The sequence below is a fragment of the Halichoerus grypus genome, chromosome 9 (assembly GCF_964656455.1).
Source record: "Halichoerus grypus chromosome 9, mHalGry1.hap1.1, whole genome shotgun sequence".
Classification (NCBI taxonomy): Eukaryota; Metazoa; Chordata; class Mammalia; order Carnivora; family Phocidae; genus Halichoerus; species Halichoerus grypus.
Genome location: NC_135720.1, coordinates 70,700,719 through 70,722,600, shown reverse-complemented (window position 1 = coordinate 70,722,600; position 21,882 = coordinate 70,700,719). Strand labels below are relative to the sequence as shown.

The following is a 21,882-nucleotide window of genomic DNA, read 5'->3' as shown; positions in this document are numbered from 1 at the left end:
AGGAAACTCATACAGAGAGTATCTGGGAAATGAATGGCTATAACATGCTCCTTTGGTCATTATTTCTAGTTGCTTTTATGAGCAAAGCTTGTCTTACCTAGCAACAGTTGCCAAGTAAGTTAACAATTTCATGCTAGAATCTGGAGGAGAGCCACTGCTTAAATCTTCCCAAATCCAGTGCCCATACTTTATATGGCAAAGGCTTTCAGTACCATTCTTTGCCATTAGGCACATAACCACTACCTAATGATGGCGAATCATTTCATACTTACCAGCCTCTAACATTGTCCTAAAACCTTGAACCTCTTCCAGCTTTCTTAAACTTCTAGCTTTTTCTTAAAACTTTTTTTTTGTATCATAAGAGTAATTTAACTGCACATAGTAAAAGACATCTAAAATTTAATTATGATCAGAAATCCGAATTACACAAGCTTTGTTTGCTGTGCTGTTTGTAATAAAATAATTCCACCAGCCCCTTTTGGGGAAACCTTCAAACGGATCCATGAATACAAGCCATTTAAGACACGCTTTTACACTCACAGAGATATACTGGGTAAGTGAATGCTCTTTTCCTTTGTTCTAATATTTGATAGCATTATATGTCATTCTTTCTGCTATACTTTTATCAGCTCTTCTGATCAAAGTTGCTTGTCTTGCAGGGGTGTCTGTTTGGCACCAGAAGAATATGGGTTGAAATCTAGCTTCTCCACTGACCAGTTGTGTGCCTTAGACAGTACACTTAGCCTCTCAATCTGTTTTCTTATAGGGATGTTAGGGATCCTATATTAAATAAGGATGTTAATCCCTATTTGCAGGTTGGTTATGAGGCTTTACTGAAATATTTGTTGACACATAATAGTAAATGGGAGTTCTTTTTGCCCTTGCCCATACTTGGCCACCTTCCTTACACATAGGAGAGGAAACACCTCTAAGTAACACCTTAATAAGTGGGTGACACTATAACCTTTACTAGTAGCTGGTGACATAAATGTAGGTAACATGGAGATGACCTGAGACTATTTGCTGTCTAAGCAAATCAGATTGTCATCACAGGTTTACTTCTCTCCTTATTCCTATCAGAGTTTGCAGTCTAACTTTGAACCTTAAAATGCATTCCTAAGGACTCTCAAAATACTTCTCTGATGCTCTCTTCCTGTAACCTGGTAAACTAGTGATTTGATTTCACTCCTGATCTTGGAAAATATGAGAAGGTAAAGAATGGAGAATGTCTTGAAAACATTACAGTATAGGGGAGATCAAATTGGAATCATTCTCTACAAATAATCAATACCAAAACTGATTTTAACTTTCAGTACATGTTTAGTATGACTTATTAATTATAATGTCTAGAGTGATTTGACTTCTTACGCCCAGGTCAGTGGATATCCATTCTTAGATGTGTGTTTATTGATTGATTCCTTATGTGGATAAATTAAATCTAGTTAGAAATTAATATTTTATATTCAGTGACCTGTATTTGTCATTGACTATTTTAAGTCGAAAGAGTCAAAATTCTCTGTTCTTTATAAGTAAATTCAGGAGCATGTGGGAATGTCTGTATAAATGTTAAGTGAATATTGCATAGGGCAGTAGTCCTCAACGCTAGCAGTGCACACAGCTTTTATTTTTTGTGGTTTTTTTGGGTTTTGGTTTTTTAAGTAGGCCCCACACCCAACGTGGAGCCCAACATGGGGCTTGAACTCATGACCCTGAGATCAAGACCTGAGCTGGGATCAAGAGTCAAACCCTCAACCGACTGAGCCACGCAGGTGCCTCAGCACACATAGCTTTTAAAACATTTGTTTTTACTACAAATATCTAAATACAGAGTCATAGGACTTAATGTTAATTTAACACAGACCCACTAACTTAGAACCTTCAGAATCAGGCTTCAGCATGTGTTGGTTTTTATTTTTTTATATTTGTTTCATATTTTAATAGCTTTTTATTTGGAAATTGTTTAAGACTCACAAGTTTTAAAAACAGAATAGAGTTCCCTTGTACTCCTTCTCCAGTTTCTCTCATTGATATCTTACAAAATGCTAGTATATTGTCAAAACCAGGAAATTGGTATTGGAACAATACTGTTAACTCAGGTGCAGACCTTACATGCATTTTTTTTTCTTGGTGTATAGTTTTATAAAATTTATCACGTGTAGGCTTATGTAACCATCTCCACAATCAGGACAGAGAACTGTTCTGTCACCACAAAGGAACTCCCTTGTGTTATCCCTTAACACACCCTACCCTGAACCCCTGGCAACCACTAATCTGTTCTCCATCACTATAATCTTATCCCTTTGAGAATGTTATATAAATAGAATCATATAGTATGTAACTCTTTGAAATTGGCTTTTTTCATTCAGCATAATGCCCTTGAGATCCATCCACGTTGTCCTTTGTATTACTAGGCTTTCCCTGAGTACTTTTTCTAAAGCTATGCAGGAATCCTGTTGTACAATCAGGGTTGAGAAAAACTAATATCAAATAATGGAATTTAAGCATAAGAAAGAGTACTAGCAGCCCACAGTTGTATCACATTTTTATGAAGTTTAATACATTGATGGTCCATGCTTAGTCCCCTTTCTTCCTAGATCTTTCATAATCATATCTACACAGTGTTGAGCCTATGTAGTATATGTCCATCTCTACTGTAGTATTCACTGCCTTATGTGTTTAGAGTCACTAATAATCTAATAGCAAAGACTTGTAATGCTATCAAACATGGATTTTCAGTTGCAGGTGACAGAAACACAACTCAGACAGACTCTGCATAAAAGAGAATTCCTTGACCCTTTAACAGAGAAACCCAAGAGGGATCTGGTACCAGGGCTTTCGATCTATCCACGCCTGCTCTCAGTGAGTTGGCTCAATTGTTTACTACCAGCCAGGCTTACTCCAGCAGCTGGGAAAAGAGTAGAAGTGGTCCCAAACTGCTCTAAGTGGCTATTACCTCCAGCTTAGAAATCTCAGAGGAAAAAGGTATTTTCTCCTTACATCCTTATATAAATCGTAAAGAAGAGCCTGGTTGGCCAGGCTGGAGCATGTGCCCAACCCTGGGCCAACTATTATGGCCTGGAGGATGGTGACAATATGATGGGCAAAGCAGGTTGGCTGCTGAGATGTGCAGTCCCCAGTCCCCCCAGAACAACCTGAAGTGAGAGAGGAACATTCTTGAGAGAAATGGGTCCTGTTACCAGGGGGAGAGCAGAGATGTTGGCAGACACCTATGTCCACAATGGCTTCTCTGTACTTATCGCCAAGCTGGGTATCGGGAGAGAGACACCGCAATATAAGATAAGCTTTGTAATTTTCAGAAGTTGATCGTCAAGACCTAATCACATGAAAAGTTAATAATTCAACAAATCTAAGATGTGAGAAATAAATGGAATGAAGAGTAAGTAGTATAAGAGTTTAGATTGGGGAAAAGATGACTGTGTGTGCCATGAGCACTGAAAAGGCTCGTCGCCTGCACACAGGTCCTGAGCCACCTCTGACGGTCTGCTCTGGCAGGTGAAGATGGAGCTCGGCTGCAGGTCTAGCTCTGTCCCTAGCTATCTGGTACCGTGTAGTCCTCTAACCTCTTTAGGCTTTTATTTTCTTGTCCGAGTAGGGAGGCTATTATGGGAATATTATCATGTGGAAATTAAATGAGATCATTGACTGAGAAGTACTAAACAGCTACCCCCCTTACTCCACAACTGAAGCAGCTAACCTATGAAGACCTACACATGAAGAAAGACATGCAGCAGAGTGAAGAGAGCATTCTGCTACCCCTTCCTTGAGAGAAGCAACGCCAGCACCCAGATCAGGGCAGAGAGTGGGGAGCAGGACAATGTGCTAACATAGCTTGAATATTCTCTCACTGTTCTGCTCTGGGACCGCAGGATGTGCGCTGTTCTGCCACTTTACTTCCCCAGTTGTTTATTGTGTGGCCTGAGTGTGATGAAGGGAACAGCCTGTCTCCAGACCCAACGATGCTGTGAGCTCCCTCCTCACTAATTAGGGAAAAACCTACCCCTTTCATCGGTATCTTTAAAGAAAAGATTGACATCTATAAAAGAGAATATCTTTTAGAGGACATTAATAAGTAACTAGGTGATAGTGAAAAGGAAAAAACAGTCTGTGGATTCTTGTGATTGTTTTTCCTCAAATACACAGATATTGGGGCAGATATTCTGAATAAAGAAGAGCAATTTCAAGAGGCAGTACTCAAAGAACGTATTGCAAAAGCAGAAGCTGACGTATGGGTTCAGGTAAAAGAAGTTGGATATCAACCTAAATGCATCTTTACAGTTCTTTCACTTTTTGGATTTGTCCAAAACAATAGTCAGAACTGACTTTGAATCCTGGCTATCTGTGGGACCTTGGGCAAATTCTTCAACTCTGCGGTCTCAGCTTCTTCAAATGTAAAAGAGGAACGATAAGATTCTATAGGATTGTTGAAAGAGTTCAATGAAATAATGTGTCTGGCACACAGGAGGTCTTTAGTGAGAAGCAGACACCATTAGGGGTTTCATTCCTTCTAAATTGCCCCTCTGTGTGGATGACTCCTGCTCTCTTTAATCTCACTGGATTAAAACTTAAAAAAAAAGACATCCTTGTTAATAATTGTTTATTATTGCTTACTATTTCATATGTAGACCATCCATTTGTGTGGTGTTGTAACACCCCTGACCAAGTGCCTGTTTTTGCCAAATTCTGTATTATGGTCTGCTCTCCTTCTTTCTCTCCAAGGTCCTTGTTTACCTTGTCCCTATGACTGCTGAGGGTTGTAGGGGCAATTTGAGTGTGTTGGGACTCACAGTCAGATCCCAGACACTTAACTGAAGCAAAATCTCAATCCTCCAGCCTCTCCTCCTTCCAGTCATAGATAGAATAATGTAAACAACTTCCCAAAGAGAATGAATGCTCCGTGAGAGCAGGACAAGACACAGTGCTTGGAACATTATTTCTCAGTGTCTTTATAATATAGACATCATGGCAAAGAGTGTTAGAATTGTCCAGCATCTGTGCCCGCACAAGTTTGGTATTAGAGTACTTTGAAAGTGCAAAATGCTCCAAGTGCAAAGGGTAATATGAATAAAAGTCTTAGTAGTCATCTCTCTTTATCAATAATAGTAAAATACAAATCAATTGCAAACTGTTAATTATACACCCTAATACAAAGCAATGTCAGCATATCTAATGATCTGGGCATTCTCTTCAAATAAAATAATAAAACCTCTTTCTGAATGCCTGATTCAGGAGGTCAGGGATGGTGCTCAGCCTCGTTTCTCAGCAAGGTCTAGCTTTGTGCATCTTTCCACTTCTCTGTATTTTCCAGATTTTCTGCAATGAGCACACATTACTTTGATAACCAAGAAGCAAGAAATAAAGTGCCAAAGAAAAGACAACCCAGCAGCTTACAGTAAAACTCTCTTAAGCAGTTCACAAAACAGTGATGTTAGCTGTCAGTTAGAATGTGTTAGGGCATCTCTGGCTGAGGCAGCCAGTTGGCTGTGGGAGATTTGAGATGGGAACAGAGCAAGTAATTAGGGGCCCCATGGCGGTTGCTAATTTTCAGTAAACATGAAAAATTTGTGTTAATATAAGTTTATACATTAATATATAAATATTAAGTATGGGCTGTTTCTTTCAAAGGCTGATGAACGTCAAAAACAAGCAATCGAGAAAGCACTTGAAGAAGCAAATGACCGACACAAAATTAATATTCAGATTCTGGAAGAGGCACACCAAAAAGATTTACAGGTTTTTATAATGGCTTGTTTGTTGTCTTTTTAAGGGTACATAGGTTAGTAAAAAGCTCTGGCAAAGGAATAAGAGAAAAAACAAAATATGTAAAACCTCGATGGGTATTTCATGGAGGTTGGTTGGGAGACCCAGGATTTTCACAGAAGAGATGCTGAACTCACAGATGAGAGGCAGCAGTGATGGATGGGTGTGGGAGAATCCCACGGTCTCTGATGTGATGAATCCAAACCTTTATGGGGTTTCAAGGCCCAAAGGAGCCACCCCGTTTGCTTTACCCTCCACGTCTCTTGCCCCAGCCCTTCTCTCTCACCGCCGTTTTTCAGGTCCTCAAACCTGAATGCACCGCCTTCTTCCCACCTCAGGGTCTTTGCCAGAATGTTCTTCCCCCACTTCAAGGGTTTTAGCTCAAACATCACTACTCAAGGGAAGCTTTACCTGATCAGCTCTGCCCTGCCACCGTGCTCTGTCCTTGACACCCTGTCGCCTTTGATAGCGGTCGTCACCCATCAGCATTGCAGTTAAATAGACCGCGTGATTACTTGTGCCTCACACACGACAGTAGCCTCCAGTAGGGCATGTCTCTCTCATTCCCACTCTAGCCCAGTGTCCAGAGCAGAGCCTTGGCTTAGCAAATGTTCAGGCTGTGGCCGAACAAAGGAAGCAGGCTGTTTTCTTCCTTCTCCCGGGCTCTCTGATGGCCTCCTCTCCCCTCAATTTACATTTACTGCAGTGCCGATGGGGACTCTGAGCTGTTACTGAAGTATTTCCTGCAGCACCAGAGGTCATAAAAAGAGGGGTCCCCTTTCTAACCTGGAACTTGTAGGTTGCTGGCCAACATCCCAGGCAGAGGGGCAGGAATTCATTATTTCGTTCAGTACCCCAGTTACCAAATCTGATCAAAGGAAAAGGACTGTTCTCACATGTCAGCCACGGGAGGGACAGGACGAGACATGGTGTAGATGTGATGATTCATGGGCAGAGGCTGGAGGGAAAGTGGCAGAAGTCTGGCCCCAGATTCGGCCTAACTTAATAAAAACAGAACTAATAAACAGTTCAGGGACCACCGGCCCATTTATTCATTGTTTCGGTAATGAACACCTACCATGTATCAGACGGGTATTAGATAAGATTAAATGGACTGTCCTTGTCCTCAGGAAACTTGTTGGCAGGAAAGGGAGCTCTGCCCCAGGGTTCCCTTTAGGAAGGGTAGTGGGATCCTCCCTGCTTGGCTCCAGTGGCCATGGTCCCCGAGAAGTTGGCTGCAGGGGTTCACTGCCCATTCCCTATTTTAGTTCAAAACATGAAGAACATTTATAGCAAATCTACGTGGACCTGCTGCACCACTGGCATCTGCCGGTATGGCCGTAAGTATTTAAATACTTCTCTATCAGTTGATAGATAACCACCTCTTCGTCACCCTGGCCACTCCCCCAGACTCTAAGACCTCCCCCAATCCAGCAGTGTAAAGGGGCAACCCTTTAAAGTGATGGGGAACTTCAGGCCCCTGCCCCATTGCTGCAGCCAGAGGATACACATTTTGAACATCACTCCTGGTGTTGGGTTCTGAAAATACAAGGATGACCGAGCTGTGAGGCCAGTTTCAAGGAGCACACGTTTGACTGTACTCCGTATGGTCTTCGGGTGGAGTTGATACACTTAGTGCTGAACTAGAAGTCCTAAGAAAATGTAAAGGGGAAAAGTTAGAAGGAGGTTGACCTTTCTAAAATATTTGTCTAGGGTTTGGGAATTCACATTTATACTCCATCTCAGGGACATATCTTTTAAAGATTTTATTTATTTATTTATTTATTTATTTATTTGAGAGAGGGAGAGCACGTAAGTGGGGGGAGGAGCAGAGGGAGAAGGAGAAGCGTACTCCCCTCTGAGCAAGGAGCCCGACATGGGACTCAATCCCAGGACCCTGGGGTCATGACCTGAGCTGAAGGCAGACACTTAACCGACTGAGCCACCCAGGCGTACAGGGATATTTTTAGTGTAATGAGGAGTGATTTGTCTAAGAGGGATGCATAGGATTATTTCAATTTAGGATACCCAGACATACACATCATTATTGCTTCTCAAGTGGTGTCTATGAACAACCTGCTTTAGAATCTACTCACCTGGGAGCTTAACATGCAGATTCCCAGGCCCCACCTGACCTACACCATCAGGGGCAAGGTTTTTAACCAGCAGCCCATCTGATTCTCACACGTATTACAGTTTGAGATTGCCAATATGTAGAGCAGAAACCAAGCTATTCTAAAACCAAATACCATTAAATTCAGATATGTAGATCTCACCAGGTATTAATTACTCTTTTATGATATTAAGAATTTGGCATAAGTCTCAGATGCTTGCCGTTAAACAAAATTTCAAGATCTTATCCAATGGGCAGGTAGGTAGTATTTTGAAAAGATGTTTATATTAACTTTTTCAAATACAATAATATTGAAGAGCAAATGATAAAATGAAGCTGAGGGAAAATTAGAGTAGAAAATATAATGAAGTCAGGAGTGAATTAGAAACTTAAAATTGGGGTGCCTGGGTGGCTCAGTTGGTTAAGCGACTGCCTTCGGCTCAGGTCATGATCCTGGAGTCCTGGGATCGAGTCCCGCATCGGGCTCCCTGCTCGGCGGGGAGTCTGCCTCTCCCTCTGACCCTCCCCTCTCTCATGTGCTCTCTCTCTCTCATTCTCTCTCTCTCAAATAAATAAATAAAATCTTAAAAAAAAAAAACAAAACTTAAAATTGTATATATGCATGAGTTCCTGTACAATTATCACTATTTGGGTCTTGAACTTTCTGGCAGTCAGTGCAAAAAGGAAAATGCCATGAATCACCATGTCCATAAGGCAAAAACAAATGAGATACTCAGAGAGGCCCAGATATTTCTACATGGGATAGCTGAGAGAAACTTCTCCTAAGGGAGACATTGTGTCATAAATGTCTGTCACACATCAGCGCAGTAAATATGATGGATTTCATGAGGCTGTTTCTTAAAATATCTCAATATATGAGCTGATTTACTCAAAATGTATTTCAGTAAAAGTAATTTAACTGGGAGACTTTCCATTGAATAAGAACATTGCCAAACAGTCAGTCATTGAATTATTTTTGTGACTTTAAATATATATTCCACATGCTTTGTGAGGCAGTAAAATGATTTTGCTTTTAATACATCATTGCATAAAAGAAGGACTTGGTTTAATTCTTTGAATCCCAGTTCAGAACCCAGCCAAAATAAAGGGCTGGGGTGTCATTTTTAAATTCTGTGATTCAAATATTTTATGATACTACTTCATCTATCTAAAGCTCAATCATTCAGCAATCTCAATTACTGAGAATATACTTGAAAACCCAGAAATAATTTAAAATATCCCTGAGGAATTTAAATAAAGGCCTCTGACTACAAGACAGAAACTCAGGCTTCTTACTCATAGCAGAACCTTTCCATTCCCCACTCAAATGTTATTTACACTTATTTGACAGCCTGAGCCCAACAGATGTGGCTGCTCAGTGTCACAAATCCAAAATAGATTAAATGCCAAAAACTAGAAATGACAAAAAGGAGCTTACAGACAGCCGTGAGAACAGAGGGTCCTCAGCACAATAGCATGTGAAGAATAAGAAAAATTTAAAAAATCAGATATCAGATCTCAAAAAGCAAAGTAGTCTTGGGTCATTTATAACAGAGACAAGTAGCCCTATAATAACTTGAACAATTACTAAGTGTAGTATATTTAGCTCAATACAATCATTCTGTTTTATCTACCAGCCTGGATCATCAAGAAAGGTTAAAGGATGTTCACTATACTCTTTTTTTATGAAGTAAGATAAATCTTAAAGACATTTAGAAATATTTCCATGCAAAATGTTTTATCGTCAAAAAGTTCTAGTCCTCTCTGAGGCAAAGCCTTCTGCATATGGAAAACCTAGTGGCCTTTCTAAACAGCCAGTGTTTTCCTTAACATTTCTTGCTAAATACATGAACTGAGGCCACTCTGGAGAGATTCTTAAAGTTGTTTTTGTTGTTTTATTTCTTTTTTAAAATTGTCACCTTTGGAGTAGCCGAAGTGAGAAGACGAAAACTTTCCTTCTCTTGAAAAAACTGAAGTCTAACAAATATTTTAATTGTTAAGGCACTTTTTTTCTAAAAAGCTAAAGTGGTTTCAGCTTCCATTGAGACATAGAGTTCAAAAGAAAGAAAGAGAAAGCAAGCAGACATGTTCACTGTGATTAGAGGATTGTACAGCGTTTCTGGAATGAAAATAAATTGATGAATCTCTTGAAAGACCCTAGCATCACAGCCAGCGATGAAGCAAGAAACTGGCATTGAGAATCCTGTTTCTGTTCCTAGTTCTTCCACTGACTCACTATGTGAAATAACTTATTTCTTTATGCTCTCTTGTTATCCCTAAAATAGAGGTAAAAATTTACTTTTAAATGAAAGTTTTGAAACTCTAGGCAGAATTCATTGCTCCTCCTTTCTTGCATTTCTACTAAAACACTCATTGCACGATTAAGTTGCTGGTTTCTTGAGGAGGAGGATCCCAGCCTTCTTGTGTTTGTAGTACGTGAGCCTAGCACAGTGCCTGGCACATGGCAGGGTCAGTAGGCATTTCCAAAATGGTTACAGGGTTTTCCTTGAGAATCTGTTTTTCTTGAGTCTTGCTTTGACTAGTGCTTCCTCCCTTTACTTGGCCAAAGGCATCCACAGGTCCTTCTACCCTGGAGTGATGGAGCACTTGTTCCTGTCCCCTTGGTGAAGGAGAAAGGACCCCTCAATGCTAATGAGCTGGAATGCTCAGATGGCAAGACGACAGACAAACAAGCTTCTGTGACTACAGTAATGGGCAACTGTTAGCTGTCTGAGCTTCAGGTTCCTTCCTACCCAGAAGATACTCAGGAGGCATAGTCATTATTTCTGTCATTTTCCAGGATTGACTTCCTAAAGGAGAATCATATTATGTATCTCTAATTATCTATAAAGATAACATGACACTATAGAACATTTGGACGATCAAGGAAAAAAAGACCTATTTTCCCTTTTGGCATATTAGGGAATATTCCAATATTACTTATATAAATATTTATGCTCTGTGGTTTGCAACATTTCTGGTATTAGCATTGTATAAATGAAAGTTTTCCATATCATACACAGTCTTCTTTTTATTTATTTTTTTGAGAGAGAGAGAAAGCTGGAGGGAGAGAGAGAGAAAGCTGGAGGGAGAGAGAGAGAAAGCTGGAGGGAGAGAGAGAGAAAGCTGGAGGGAGAGAGAGAGTCTTAAGCAGGCTCCATGCCCAACGTGAAGCCCAAGGCGGGGCTCTGTCTCACGATCCTGAGATCATGACCTGAGCTGAAATCAAAGTCAGGTACTTAACCGACTGAGCCACCCAGACACCCCCACACTCTTCTTTTAAATCATCAGTGTTGATAGATGCACATTCCATTGGGTTAAATACGAATAACCTTTTAATATGCATTTTTATGAGACTGAGACTGACTCATGACCTTCTAGTGTACATTTTTAAACACCAAAGCTATAAGGGCACCTGGGTGGCTCAGTCAGTTAAGCGTCTGACCCTTGATCTCAGGGTTACAAGTTCAAGCACTGGGTTGGGCTCCATACTTAAAAAAGAAAAAGAAAAATATATTTTTTTTAAAAAAATAAATATAAATAAATAAATAAATAAATAAAAGCTATAACATCTAAACCTATTTAACTGTTGCTTAAGGAAATGGCAGCCAAAACCAAGATTGAGGTGCACCAAAACATGGAAGATGAACTACAGAGAGAACACTTGGCTGCAGAACAACGCATGGTACATAGAATCCAAAGGATTATGATGGAGTGCCACAGGGAGAAGGTCCAGGCTGTGGAGAAGGCCAGGGCTGAAGAGAGACAGATGGCCCAAGAAGCAATCCAGGCCCAGAAAAGGTATTCCAGAGAACACATTTGCAAATCAGTATCTTACTCTGGCCAAGTCAACTTGAAGCAAGGGATAAGGTTGAGGCGCATAGGTGGATATTTCCCAGGTTCTGTGTTTTTATATTTTTATTATGAAATATTTCAAACATAGAGAACAATATGTAATATATTGTAGAATGTATGTGTATGTGTGTGTGTGGTTTAAAGAAAAAATACCATGAATATTCAAAGACCTACCACTCATCTGAAGAGATTGAAAATTGCTAACACTTCTGACGCTCCCATGACGCTTCCTCAATCACATTTCCTTCCTCTCCCCACTCTCAAGAGATAACTACCATCCTAAATAATGTGCTTTGCGTTCTGTATCTCCAGTTTTAAGAGGCTGAGGAGAGGAATCAAGAAATATTTCCCCATAAACACATAAAAGTCAATCTTCACATTCACTAGCTGATATCATACACCAGCATGGATGTGTTACTTTTGGTCTTTTCCTTATTACACAAGTCATACATGCTGTAAATGAAATGGACACTTTGGAAATATATAGGGCAAAACTTGCTAAGTCCTGACTCACTGCTTCCCTACCTTCCCTGTCTCCCAGGGACATTCATTTTTAAATAATGGGCCCCTTGTCCTTCCATGCCCTTTTGATGTCATTACAGCTTTATATTTGTACATGATCACAAATAATTTCTACACAAATCAGATCACTTTTTTTTAAAGAATACCAAAGTAACCATTTTTATGTATGCAATGAACATTTGATGGAATTGGCCAATTTTTATAGGACAGCAGTCAGGATCCCTAGTGATTATTGGAACCAAGAGAAAAACAGTTTCCAGCTATTAAGTGACCTGCCCAAGATCATGCAGCTTCAGCAGCAGAACCAAGACTGAAACCTCTGTGTTTGGCCTTCCAGTCTAGGACTTGTCTCTTTTGCTTTGCTCTTTGACTTAAGGAACAAATCTGTTTGTGATTAATGGGTAAAATCTTCTTTGTTAGAACTGTTTAGAACAGGGCCAAAGGTCAAATCCTGTAGGATGTTTATTTTGCAGATAAATAAGAGCGAGGGCTGCAGCTGTGACTGTTTCAGCGGTACCTTCCTTCATGCACAGGCTATAAATCATTGTTGAGACTGAAAAGGAAAGTGAAAGAGGATTCTGGGAGAAAGTTAGAGAAGGTGGTAATGCCCAAATGAGTTGTAGTCCAATACAGTGAAAGGTGGTACCCCTCTCCCTTCTCCCCGCCCTCCATCTGCAGGAACTCTGCCTCTCCTGTAGGAGCTTCTGGGTCTACTCCTCACACACTTACAGTGTCTGCTCCTTCCCTCACTCTGCTGCTTTCATCATCCCCCCCACCCCCACCTCTGGCCCTTTCCTCTCTGCCTTTTATTAAGTCAGTTGACTAAAATTAGGGAACTGCTATGTCTGTTGTTTAAGGATATCCAACTAGAATGTCCATTTTGTCCATTGATGTATTCCAAATGCCTGGAAGAGAGCCTGGCACATGGTATGCATGTATTAAATATTTATTAAACAAAGGTTCGAATTTGTTCCAATTAGCTGAACCCACTCTGCCGCACATCAGATCTTATTTCTAGACATTGCTGGATTCCAGTGTTCTTTAGAGCATTTGCAGAAATGAATATATGGAGAGGGACCACTCTTTAGAATTCGACTGTAGATCTTTTATTTGACTATAGACTTCCACTGAAGAATTAAGGATTCAGAACATTTACATATTATGACAAATATGCCAAATTCACAGAAAACATTTTGTGGACTGGGGTGATTAGATTCTAAATAGATTATCTGGGAAACACTGTATTCTTTTTCTGGAAGGAAAGAAGGAAGGGAGAGAAGGCGAGAAGGAAGGAGGGAGGTGGAAGGAAGGAAGGAAGGAAGGAAGGAAGGAAGGAAGGAAGGAAGGAAGGAAGGAGGGAAGGAGAGGCAGGAGAGGGAGAGAAGAGAGCAAGCAGGCAAGTTTTGCTTAGAAAGGTTCTAGGTGTTTTCTAGCCCAAGACAAAGGCATGAATGAAGTGACTGCTCAGGAATTTTTGTGTTCATGTCTATAATTGCTAATGATAGCTACCCTTTATTTAACATGCAGCACATGCAAGACCCTTTGTATGCTTCTCACTGAATTTTTGTATCCCTTCCTGAGGGATTCTATCATCCTCCATACCTTCAGATGAAGTCCCTGAGTTTTAAGAGAGAGATTGAGCAACCTGCCAAAGGTCACATAGAGAAGAGGTGACAGGGCCCCATGTGAACCCTGGTCTATACCATACCAAAGTTTATGACCTTCCATTACACTATCCTGCTCATTTCACCAGAGCTTATAAAGTGCCTTCTGTGGATGTGGTCTTGAGTTCTGCTGCAAGGAAATAAGGGTGTTTCCTCAACATGTGTAGTAACTAAAGCATGGCTACCCCATAGACCAAGGCTAGATGGACGGGTACAAAGAACACTAAGTACTGGGAAAGTCCTGGAAAGATCAAGCAACAAGCGTGTGAGCTATGTGGTGAGCTGGGTTTGTTGGAGGCAGTTAGTCTTGGCTTGGGCCTTAGAGAGAAGGAAGGAGGTCCTATTTGTGAAAGACTGGGAAGAGTAAGAACAGAATGAACAAACATGTAGAGGGGAAGGTGGATAGTGTAATGAGGCAGAACCAAGGGAAGGTTAAGAATATGAATGACCCTGAGATATAGATGCACCACTAAGGGGTGGCCCTGGAGATGTCCCCCCACCAAATCTATACAATGCCTGTCACCTCAGTCTGGGGTATCACTAATCCTCCTGCAAGACTGGGTGCAGTAGGTTCCCTGTTTCTTAGGTGGAAAGTCAGAATATATTTTCCTTCAAACACAGTGGTTATAACCAATTAAAATAGTGCTACCAGGGCACCTGGGTGGCTCAGTCGGTTAAGCGTCTGCCTTCAGCTCAGGTCATTATCCCAGAGTCCTGGGATCGAGTCCCACTTCGGGCTCCCTGCTCGGTGGGGAGTCTGCTTCTCCCTCTCCGTCTGCCTGCTGCTCTGCCTGCTTGTGCTCGCACTCTCGCTCTCTATCAAATAAATGAAAAAAATCTTAAAAAAAATAAAATAGTGCTAACAGTGCTATAGTTCAAGTGAAAAAATGGATTAATAGTTTACTGTGGGCTCATCAGGCAAATGCTTAATATCACTCTAAATACTTGATGTACAAATGAATTTTGGGAACAAATCCTTTTATAATTTAGGAATTGAAGAAATGGAGAAATGAAGTATTGGTTCTTACTGTCTTAAGAACCAAGACTTTTACTGATGGACATAGAAAGGAGATTGAGAAGTGTGCTCTTAGCAACATTTATGGGGAAAATGAAAACTTCACTTAATAGGTAGAAGGCAAGGAACAGCCAGATATTATTCTTTAAACCTGTGAGCAATGTATCTTGAATCATTTCAATAGCCTCTCGAACACAGTGAGAGAGAGAGAGAGAGAGAGAGAGAGAGATAAGAGAGTCCCTCAAGAGCAAAGCACAAATCAGTTGCTGGTATGGTTTTCCATGCTTTATTTTTTTCCTCAAGAGCCTAATGAGGTTGAATTATTATATATTAGATTCTATTTTTATTTACTAATCTATTTTTCTTCTCTGAGAACCCATTTTATAAAATATCAGACTGAATCCTATGGATATATATGGACACACACTAAAACTATTCAAAAAAATCTCAATTTGTGGCCAGCACTGCACGTAAATATGGTGTGTAATTTTGAAATCCCAAGATTAGAGCCTCATAAAGTGAAAGATGGCAGATGGACCTCACCACTTGCAGAAGGAAGCATAAATGTTCGCGTCATGTCAGAAGGGGCATTGGAGGCCGTTGAACCTGCTGTTCCTTCTGCTGGATGCCTGCCAAGCATTGGTGAGCCTCCTGAGTGCTTCTGTTCCAGGAATTTTACAGCTGGTTGAAGTGGTTGGTTAAAATACTGAATGCCTCTACTTGTCATGTGCTTCCTAATGTGCATCCAGAATGTGCTGGGTCTCATCCTCACATCCACACTTGGCTTCCAGCTCTGCCTCCCCTCCCCGATGCATAGTGATCCTCCAGATATTTGAGAAGAGAGGAAGATTCTCCAAGTATTCATTTGGAGGAGAAAAGAAAAAAAACCAAAAAGTACTAAACGAGTTCCTTTAGTCCTTCCTCATATGATATGATTTCTAGGCCCTCTTTTGAGAAAAAAAATTGTGGGTAATTTGTATAAATCAAAAAATATTTTAGAGACACCACAAGAAGTGACTATTTTTTATGATGAATATTTTGCTTATGCTAAGAATCCTTTTTAAGCATGAATTGTTTCAGGCTTTGATAATGCTCTAATTTAGCTGTTTTTAAATTAGTATTATTTGGCATAAAAAATGTCCTGGAGAGAACTACATCTCTCCTACCCATTCAGTCACCTGTTTCTTGTTTACCTGTTGTATACACACCAGGCACCATGCCAGACAGGGGAGACAGAAAGCTGAACGGGTGCTCCAGACCATTTCTCTATGCCCTGCACCCACTTTTCTCCTGGCTTCAATTCCATGATTTCTAGGAAATTATCAGAATAAAGATCAGAGATACTCTGACCTTACACCAAAAGGAGTGAATCCCACAGGATCAAAAATTCAGGCTCTAATGCCGGCTGGGAGGAGTTGGAAGGGACATCCCCCAAAATACCAGATCCCTTTAGTGAGAACAGATCTTGAGAGCAAGGTGTTTTAAGGGCCGGGGCGGCGGGGGCGACTGTTCTAGAGGGTGGAAGCTGGAGTCATCTAAGATGCACCTCATTTGAGCAGTTTTACCTAGGACCAGCTCTGGTGGAGCCTTCTAGTTGGCCCCACAGATGAACACATCCTCTGTGTGGGCCGGGAGAAAGCCAGGCGAAGCCAGCAGGAAGCTCGCACCTGCATGGGACAGAGCTGCGGTTCCCGAGAAGAAGCACCACTTCCCCTGTGGAGACTTGAGGCAGGCTCAAGGAAGCTTCCTTTCAGTCCCTTCTAATCAAAGCACCAGTGTCCCTGGTCGCCACCTTTACAGACTCTCCAATATCCCAAAGATTCTATAAAACATCAGACTAAATCCTCAGGGTGTGTGTAGAGGCTCACCCCCGGCTCTAGCCTCGGTGTGATTTCTACTGATAGCACCTCCATTCTCCTGTGACCCAGGCTGAGAATCGGGGAGTTAGTCTTGATTCCTCTTCTTTCTGCCTCCCCTTTAACCTAGCCAACACAAATTCTGGCACTTACGGCTTTGTAATATTTCTTGGACTTATCCTTTTCTCTCCCTCTACCTACCCCTTTCTTTTTCATCATTAATTCAGACCCTAATCATTGCACACCCAGAATGTTGCAAAATAGTACCAGTTCATATCTCTACTTCACCCCGTTATTTTTCAATTTAACCACTATTACCAGAATAACAATTCTAAAACATAATTACTTTCATTGTGTTGTTCTCCCGATAAAAAATATATAATGATCTCTCACACTATTGCAGCAGGTAATGGTTAAGGGCGGGAGCTTTCCCACTTGCTCAATTGTGTCACTGAACAATAACTAAATCTCCCTAAGCCTCAGTTTCCTCCCCTGTTACATGGGAATAGTAAGAGGTAATAAATAAAAATTGTACCATCTTCAGTTATTGTGAAAATTAAATGAGATGTAATGCATGTCAAATGCTTAGCACAGTCCCTGGGACACAGTAAGTACTCAGTAAATGTTAACCCTTGTTATTAGTCATAGATGTAGCCTGACTGGTGGGAAAAGGAAGGAGAGAAATATTGCATAGTGCCACAGAGGCTAAGGACAACTGATGTTTACTTCATGATTAGGGAAGTTCATCACATTTGAAAGTCAAGTTGAAAGAATCGGAGACAATGAGAGAATTGCATCTTGGAGGTTAGAAGTTAGGAGATAGGACAGGTGCTAAGTCTTGGGAAGATTGTAATAGACCCGGAGGCAGAGGGGGAGGATTTTCAGGAGCAATCATAAGTATTTGAATCAACATTTATAAATTATTTTATTCTCAAATCTTGGGGAGGTTTTATTCTCAAGACCTCTTGGGAGGTCTTGAAACTAGGTTTAGCAGAGATGTCCATCAAAATTACATTACAGTGGCTAAAAGCTTTTGACCTGGACTCAGACTGCCTGGGTTGCTCATTTTGCCACTTGTACTGATAAAGTGAAATAGGGCAAGTCACTTAACCTTTGTGAGCCTCAGTCTCTTCATCGGTAAAATAGGCAGAATCATAAACCCACCTCATGGACTCATTTTGAGGAAACATTAAGCTAATGTATGCATGGGATGCTCATCCACTTACTTGCCTGGAACATGGTAAGAATTCAAAACAGTTGGCTGCTATAAATTACATATAATTTCGTACATTACAACCAGAGGTCTGTGAACTCATTCAGCAGTGGTTCTCCAAGTGTGGTCCAAGGAACGCTCAGTGTCCCTGAGATCCTTTCAGGGGGGCCCTGAGGTCAAAGCTATTTTCTTAATAATACAAATATATTATTTGCCTTTTCATTCTCATTATCTCATGAGTACAGAGTGCTATTTTCCAGAGTTTTATGATGTGTGATGGCACAACAGATTGAAACAATATGAAAAAAATCCATCTTTTTTTCTGTTAAGCCAGACAAGTAAAGAGTTTTGCAAAAAATGTGAAAGTATGCCACTTTTCTCACCAAATTTTTTTTAATTTGGAAAATGTATTTTTCATAAAAGGTAAGTTAATTACATTTAATATTCCATAGATTTAATCGTACCTTACATAAATGTATAAATATTTTTTTAATGTCTCACTTTTAATTCTAATACTGTCAGTGTCACTAGATGTCACCCATACAAACAAAAGTTCTTTGGGTTCCTTGGTCATTTTAAGAGTGAAAAGGGGTTTTGAGACCAAAAGGTTTGAGGTGGCTATCAGAGTATTGTTCAGATAAAACTGTGAGTACAATTTCCTCCCCTCTGGCTAAAGGGAAGTAGCTGGATTGATACACAGAAATACTTTCTCTAGGGGTTTAGAACTCTGACCCTATTTCTTCATTTTTAATCACATTGCATTCATATTTTCCTGGCCACAGAGGACTCAGGTCCCTAAAATTACCATCAGACACTAGGCTAGTAGGCCTCACCCTAGTCCCCAGCAGGGAAGTCAGTGGGCAGTCTCCCTGCTTGAAAAATGTTCTTGGATTGTTAACAGCTACTGCAATCCAAAAGCTCATCTCTACCCACCTCTCTCAGACTGATGGCTCATCTAAACAATGCAACAGTTTCTCATACATCTGGGGCAAAAGACAACATCTTTTTGTTTTTAGTGGCTAACCCATCTAACTTATAAATCCCTCTCTTTTGTAGAAAAGCCATGGAGGAAGTTTTGAATACTGGTATAACAGTTATGAAGGATCAGAGCAAGAGTGTGAACCAAATGATAAAAGAAAAAGAACATGAAATGAATGTGTACTATTGCATGGCTCAGAGGCAGAAGCAAGAAGAGGTCCAGGAAGTGCTTCAAGAAGCAGAGAAGACACATCAGGCCACGCTTGGAAATGTGATGGATAAACTGGTTAACACTGAGGGGGAGCTGCTGTCCATAGCGAAACAACTACGCATTATGACAAATTGGAAAGATTTCCTGGAGGAGGAATTACAGGAAACAAGGGAAGCATTTCAAAAATATATCAATTATACGTTTCCTAAGCTTTCGCCAGGACATGCAGATTTTATTTTGCCAGAAAGAAAGAAAACACCTTCCAGTCTTGTTATTCAGGAGAAAGAAACAACTCTCGATTAGAAATCTTTGACTGAAATTTCACTACAAATGTCAATGTTCCAAAGACTAAATAAATCAACTCAAAAACCATTTATTGATCCCCAGTTATATATAGGGTGCTATGGGGCTGCAGGCATTTTGATGGAAAACCAAAATATTCAAAAAGCACATTCCAGGCTACATTGAGTTCTAAGTCTATTTGAGGAGAGAAAACAGTGAGAGGGAACAAAACTAATTAGGAGGGGAAAAGGTTTCTTGGAAGAAGTTCAAACAAACTTCTATAACTGGCTTTATTCATGTCTACATCAGACATGTAATTATTTTAGTGTTTGTTGCAGTTGAAAACAAGTAAATGGACATGTTTTTAGATTGTTCCCATTGTGGAGAGGTGTGCTAATTTCCAGTAAAGATTAATATTTGGTGAAGTGCAATAGCATTGTAGGAAAAAAAGCAATTTCCTTCTAATTCAATAGGATAAAATTTAAATTCTGGGAATTCTATATAAACTAATTCAGAGAGGGCTCATTTATATTGGCCAGTTGTGAAAGAAAAAATATGCCTGTAGAGGGCAGTCTCCTGCTTCAGGGATTGGGAGTCTTCTTGTGTTTATACTCCAGCCCAGGAGCGCTCTGAACCCACCTTCTTTGGGTTAAAACGCAGAAGACTGTTAAGTACCACAATGCTCAGCACCAACACATGTCAACATCTACTAAATTAAAATGAAAGAAAACCCAGGCCATAAAAACTTCAAAAATCTATCCACTCTAATGTAACATCCTTAAATTATTCATCACCACCTTGTGTTGGTGGCTTTAAAATAAAAACTTGGAAAGCACTTTTCAGTAAATTAAAAAGTACTGTTCTTGAGCAAGCCTTAAGTTGATTTGTTTACAATGACTGTTCTTCGATTTCCTAATGGTAAAAGTAGCAATTTGTTTACAATTGCAAATGGACTACAGACTCCTCAGTATTTAGCTTCCTGATATTGCAGGACTGCAACAATCCCTGTTGATTGATTGCCTACCTGCTGGATGTAATAACATTTATATAGTGCTTTATGCTGCCTTTTTATGTCCATTCTTCTCACAACAATCCATGAGACAGGACAGGGGTTGTTGTTAGTCTATTTTTAATAGATAACAAAAACTACTATGTATGTATTCAAGGTATTTACATGTGTGAAACATTTTAAGAACATTGATATTTGATCCTCACAATGACTTTTGAAAGTAATTATCATTGTCCCCTATTTGTAGGAAGGGAAAGCTAGGCTAGGGAGGTTTAGGAATTTTCCCCAGAGCACACAACTAATGACAGAGCCAGAGTTCAAAATATTACAAGGCACAGGCACATGGATGCAGAGCTTAAGAGACCTAAAGTTTTTCATCATCGAGTACACTAGGGGGCGCTAGCGTGTGCCAGGCTCGCTGAACATGGTACACAAGAGGACTCTTTCATTTTCACAGCGGTCTGTGAAAGGTACAAACCAGTAACACAGTCACAGATAGGTTTAGTCACTTTCTCAAAGTCACACAGCTTGTAATCATCACAGCCAGAGAGTGTGGGTCTTCAGTCCACACTTTTAGTCATTATTTTGTTCAGCCTGAACATCAAGGCCTTGGTACCTGGTTGGTACTCTGTGAGTGTGTGTCTTTGTGGGTTCTGTGATGAGGACAAGAAGGACGTGGTCTGTCCTCTCTGTCATGCATCATTTTTGTCTCATAGAAGTCAAAGGAAATTGTACCTAAGATTGGTGGTATCTGAGTTATTGGAGTCATCCACCAGTTTCAAATCTGAGCACATACCATAGGGGAACAGAAGGCAACTGTCCTCTGAAGGGATTCACTCTATGGCCATGGTTAAGCATGACTTCTTTGGCATCAGTGACATAGTAATATGAAAAGAAAGCAGACAATGTATTTTGGGTTTGAAAAAAGGAATTTAGCTTCTCAGTCTTCAACTTGATTGGAAGAAATTAAATTATCTGTGTTTTTAGTATTTTCCTTGTCCATAATCCTGTCCCTGCTCCCACCTCAATCCCAACCAACAGCTTCCTTAGAGTTTTTAAAGCAATTTGGATCCACCAGAGGACTCACTTGCCCACTCCCCCAAAGTGCTCATCATCCCCCTGTCATGGGGGTAATCACAGGGGAGCCTATCAGGACAGACTGCCTGATCCCAGGCCCCCATTTGCCACTTACTTTAGAGTCTGGAGTCAGCACCAACCATGGGAGGAGGGTCTTCTTTCACTTCTCTTGTTCTCACTCAGGGTCTCAGATTTACCTCTCCCAGGGTCACAGTGAAGGAACATCATCTTTGCTCTTACCTAAATCCTTCACCCTGATTTGGTCATCTCAACCCACAGTTCTTCCTAGTTTGAATGTTTCCCAGATAA

The 21,882-nt window shown here is 40.5% G+C and overlaps 1 protein-coding gene across 1 annotated transcript; it reads left to right on the top strand.

Moving 5' to 3' along the window:
- The first annotated feature begins 107 nt into the window (after positions 1-107).
- On the top strand, positions 108-20,390 carry C9H6orf163 (chromosome 9 C6orf163 homolog). Its single transcript, XM_036094792.2, has 5 exons — positions 108-553; positions 4,162-4,256; positions 5,644-5,751; positions 11,490-11,692; positions 19,073-20,390. The coding sequence occupies exons 1-5, from the start codon at positions 406-408 to the stop codon at positions 19,506-19,508; spliced, it is 990 nt and encodes a 329-aa protein (XP_035950685.1). The 5' UTR covers positions 108-405; the 3' UTR covers positions 19,509-20,390.
- Positions 20,391-21,882: the final 1,492 nt, after the last annotated feature.